Here is a 5,237-nt window from a genome sequence, read left to right on the forward strand (position 1 = left end):
AAAATTTGGCAAGAAACAATATGCTAGTTTGGTATCGATTTTCCAGATGGTATCGATACCACTTAAAGGAAATATCGATACCATAGAGGTGATATCAATACCTACGTAACATTTTTGGAAAAATTTGCTAAGTGATCCCAATGCTCGAGATATGTACATTTTATGTTTGTTTCTCGTATGTTTGTATGATTAAACGCTAAACTAAGCTTGCATGACTTGATATTCTCATAAATACTAGAATAATTAAAGTAAAATGAAACTGCATGTATTTCAACTATGATAATTACAATGAAATCGACGTGAGATGGTAGTGTGGCATCTTGGTATTTGGCCTGGCATCCAGGCCAGGTACGGGGTATTATATTAATATTTTTAATTGATATCTAACAAAAATATAATCTAAATTTTAATAAATAATATTAAACAATTATTTATTATATTATAACTTTAATAATTATTTTTTATTCTCATCATACCAACATCTTCGGTATTTTTAATCATTGCACATTTAAAAAAAGCTTAGGGTGAGTTTGGATGGGCGGTGCGTTTACCTGCGGTTAGTGTAAAAACAGTGGTGGCGATGAGATTAGATATTGTAGCGATACTGTAGCGTGAGACAAAAAGTAAGCTAAATGCATTACACCGCACCCAATCGCCCATCCAAACCCACCCTTAATCACCTCAAGTAATTATTGCACCTACTTGCTTACTGACATCTATGCTCGGTAGAAAATATTCTAGGAAACCATAGAAGTTTAAAGTATCCTGTGCATTTAATTTTCTAAAAAAAATAAAAAGTATGCTATAACATTTTTTAATTAATTTATATTTTATTCTATTAAATATAATTTTTTTAGGTAAATTGCACTTAAAATCACTAAACTATTAGTAGATTGATATTTTGGTCACTCAATTTCAAAAAGTTACAAAATGGTTATTGAACTATTTAATAGTTTTCATTTAAGTCATTGTGCTATTAAAATTGTTGTTATATGACTTTCTTTGCTCGCACTGCTTGTACCAATTGAAAGTTTTCCTTCCTTCTTTCCTACTGCTCAATTTTTTTCATGAAACAACATTAAACATTACGAATCTGCAAATTAAAATATAATCTTTTTTGTTGATATTCAACATTGACTGCCAAATTATATTAGACCTGAGATATATTCTTCTACTTGTCGCTGGGTACTGATACACTATACCAACTATCAAATCATCATTTGGAGCTCACTAGTTCAACTTTTTTATAAGAAAAAAATTAACCCAATGACTTAAATAAAAACTTTCAAATAATTCAATTATTATTTTATAACTTTTTTTAAAATTAAGTGGCTAAAACATAAACTTATCCAAATATTTTAGCCTTTAAAATTGCAGCCAGCAATGCTGGCACCATTCAGCCGCTTTCTAGCCATTCGCACCAGATGTCAAAAGAATGGAAATAAATAAATTCAATGCAAAACGTTATGCTCTTAAGCGGATATTCGTCGCATTTACCTTGGAATTTGATTTATATTCCCTAAAAGGCTAAAACCCTAAAACTTGGGATCTTTCTCATATATATATATCAACTAGTTTTTCTATCGCCTGTGATTTGCTCCTATATTTTATGAAATTGTTATTTATTAAAAATATTACTTTAAACTGGTGTAGTTTTAATAAGGTAACTTTATTTAGTATTTTAAAACCTTTTATTAGAAAAATAATAAAAACATTTTTAACTTTAAAAAAAAAGAAATAACATGATGTTTTATAAGAATTTTTTTTGTAAAATTATAGGTATAATTATTTATTTGAAGATAACTTTAAAACATTATCTTTTTATAAATTTGGAAAATACTAGTGTTCATACATTTATTTGCTAAAAATTTAGATATTTGAAAAAGTAAAAGTAGTAAAATTTGTGCATTAATACACAGCAATCACATATACACTTGTTAAAGGGTAAAAGACTAAATATAAATGAAAAAATTGTAGGTCACGATTTTTAATTAAAATAATAAATTTACCTCAAAAACTATATTTATCGCATATCTAAAAATTTGAAATTTCATTATAATAAAATTACATAAATATTTTGAAATTAAAATTTTAAATTTTATCAATAAAAAGTACATGATAATTTTTAAGTTAGTTTATAGAGGTAAAAGGATAAATATATACATTGATTGCATTAATGAGAAAATTAAAATTATATGCACTTATAAAAGGGTAAAATGAAAAATATAAATGATATCTCATACTTTAAAAGGAAAAATAGATCCACCAAGAATATTTGAAAACATTATATTAAAATTTTAAATAAAATATTTGTAGGATTTCAAAATTTAAAATAAATTGAAATATATATATCTTTCATAAATTCATAATTTACAATAAAAATTCAAAAGAAAAAATTGCCTCCGATATTATGGAATTTCAAAACTAAATAAATAATAGATCAATTAATTTTAGAGTGTTTTAACAAAATTAAAATTCAATGAGTAGATAATTTTTTCTTTAAAAATTATTTCGTTAAAAGATAGAATAATTTATTTTAAAATTTTCAAATCAATTTTTTAAAATTACTATTTATCATTTTGATAAAAATATTAGATAAAAAATAAATATAAATATTAAATAAAAAACTGCAGATGTGTGAATTGTGCAAATGTGATATATGATTTACAATGCAGAATAACAATAATTAATGGGTAGGGTTTCAGAAAATAATTTAAATTGCTAACAATAAATAAATGTAAATTTCATATATTGAAATTTGAAATTTTAGAAGAGGTGCATACTTATTTTGCAGATCTACCTCAACCACGAATTGCAAATGCCAAACATCATTACACACACAACTTGCAACCAAACATAGATATTCTTGACATACAAATACAATTGTTGAACATTAACATACAGTAATTAAAAATTCAGCATGAAGCAATCCTCGGACCATTTTAGTCCCATCTGCTAGAAACCCTAGCCATTAATCCATCCTTGGTGTGAAGTATAATGGAGGCAGCTGGAACAACAGGTGTTTCTTCCAACACATTTATACGATAATTGTAGATAATAGCAGATGCCACAGTTTTCATTATAACAAACGCCACTTTTTTCCCTACGCATATCCTTGGACCTGCATTGAAAGACAAGAACTTGGTTGATGCCTCGTATTTAATCCCTCCTCGCTCTGTAATCCATCTTTCAGGCTTGAATTCGTATGAATCTTCACCCCATATTGACTTCATTCTTCCCATTGAATACAAGTTAAACATGATTTTCATCTTTGGATGAACTGGATGGCCACTGGGAAGAATGTCTGCTTTCAATGGTTCCTTGAGCTGGAAAGGAACCGGGGGATATAACCTTAGTGCCTCACACAATGCTCCATGTAAATAAACCAAATCTTTCACCTCTTCAGCACCCAACACTCGCCTCTTTTTGGTTTCCTTTTCTGGTATTTTTGATCGAAGCTCTTCTATAATCTTTTTCTCCACTTTGGGATGCCTCGAAACCAACCAAATGAACCAAGTGAGAGCTGAGCTCGTGGTGTCCCTCCCTGCAATCATCATATTCAAAATGGTGTCTCTCAAGAACTTGTCATTACATTTCAAACCTGTTGCTTTCTCTTGGGTTATGCATGACGTTAAAAGATCAATACCCTCTACTTGGTCTGCTTCTTTGGTCAACCCTTGGTTCAGTTCTTTCCTCCTCTGGTTTATGCATTTTGCTATTACATCATCAAGAACTTCCCACGCCTTTCTGTATTTATGCTCTTGCCCCATGTTGAGCCATTTTTGCAGCTTAATAAAGCTTTGAGGCCTTGCAAGCCGATAAAATAAGGCTTCTTCTGCATCATCCAGGGCCTCGGAGAAAGGAACTTCAGGGAAGTCAACGGAGAGGCTTTCGGGGTCGTTGCCAGTAAATAAGATGAAGGTAGAATCAAATGTAAACCTCTGGAGAACATCTTCTAAGTTGACCACCAAGCCTCGTTTGGCGACATGTTCGAGAACGGGAATTAGCCCGTTTTCCACCTTGGCTCGACTAGCTGTCGACAACAGTCGGTGGAAAAGCTGATGCCTAACGAATTCTTGAGCGACTTTCCTCTGGTATTTCCACAAATCCATGTCGGCGTTGAAAATGCCGTCGCCCAAGATTTCGAAAATCTCCATGAAGTCGGATCCTTTGGGGAAGTTGTGGAAGTTGGAAATCATGACGTAGTGGACGTTGGCGGGGTCGCAGGTCAACAAGAAGTTCATCTGAGTGAACCAAGGGCCCATGAAAAGTGAAGTGCAATGGCACATTTGGAGAATCTCAGTGCACCAATCGTGGATCCGGTGAACGTTGAGTAAGAGCTGCGGCATCATCCCCACTAGTGGGAAATTAATTGGCTGCCCATCTTTACTATTTTTCAAGCATCCCAGAAATAAAAAGCAAATGAAAGCAATTAAAATTCCAAGAATACCCACAAACGCCATGGAACTGAAAACCTTTAAAGCTTTGGGATACTTTCTTGTTTTTTCTTCTTCTCTTTTTACGTATCAATAAAAGGAGGCTTTCTGTTTTGATAGTATAAAAGCTTTCTGTTTCCAGAAGGAAAACGTAATACTTTCAAATTCGCCATTATTGTTAACAGCCTGTCTATATTTATGTTATACATGCCTATTTCAGTAGTTTATATGTTATAACTTCATATTTTTATATTTTTGTAATATAATTATATTAAAATGTTGATTATTTTTGGTAGATTTAATATAATGTTTAGAATTACCAAAACTTTTTCCAAGAGGAAAATACGTTTCAGTACATTCAAACTTATACTCTTATACTAACAATGTCAATTAAATTAAGATTCAATTAGTAAAAAATGCATATATAAAGATTCAATCGAAAAATATATAGGTATTGTCGAAACCATTTATATTTTTGGAAAAAAACAAAAATTAGTTCTCGACTTTAAAAAAACAAAAATTGCGAGTCGCCACCAATCTTTTATTGAGGTGTGGTTGGATCACCTAAAAAATAGCTTTGGTCTATGAGTTTTAGAAAAATGGATCTAGGAGTCGGTTACGTACGAGGAAGGATTAGAACCCTCGTAACGCCCAAAATTGGTACCTAGTTAATTAATTAATGTCATAATGTCGAAAATTTAAAAATATGATCCTTAATAAAAACTTAAAAAACGTTACTTATTAAGACTCTTATCATTTCAAAGAAAGAAAATGTCACACCCAATGCGTTAGAGCACGTCA

General features: G+C 30.8%; 1 protein-coding gene across 1 annotated transcript; it reads right to left on the minus strand.

The window, feature by feature from the left end:
• Nucleotides 1-2,718: 2,718 nt before the first annotated feature.
• On the minus strand, nucleotides 2,719-4,599 carry LOC105778512 (alkane hydroxylase MAH1). Its single transcript, XM_012602235.2, has one exon. The coding sequence runs from the start codon at nucleotides 4,461-4,463 to the stop codon at nucleotides 2,943-2,945; it is 1,521 nt and encodes a 506-aa protein (XP_012457689.1). The 5' UTR covers nucleotides 4,464-4,599; the 3' UTR covers nucleotides 2,719-2,942.
• Between the last annotated feature and the right edge of the window lie 638 nt (nucleotides 4,600-5,237).

The sequence above is a fragment of the Gossypium raimondii genome, chromosome 10 (genome assembly GCF_025698545.1).
Source record: "Gossypium raimondii isolate GPD5lz chromosome 10, ASM2569854v1, whole genome shotgun sequence".
Taxonomy (NCBI): domain Eukaryota; kingdom Viridiplantae; phylum Streptophyta; class Magnoliopsida; order Malvales; family Malvaceae; genus Gossypium; species Gossypium raimondii.

Bases quoted from the DNA above. Each gene is read 5' to 3' on its own strand.
- LOC105778512 (XM_012602235.2), bottom strand. From the start codon at position 4,463: ATGGCGTTTGTGGGTATTCTTGGAATTTTAATTGCTTTCATTTGCTTT.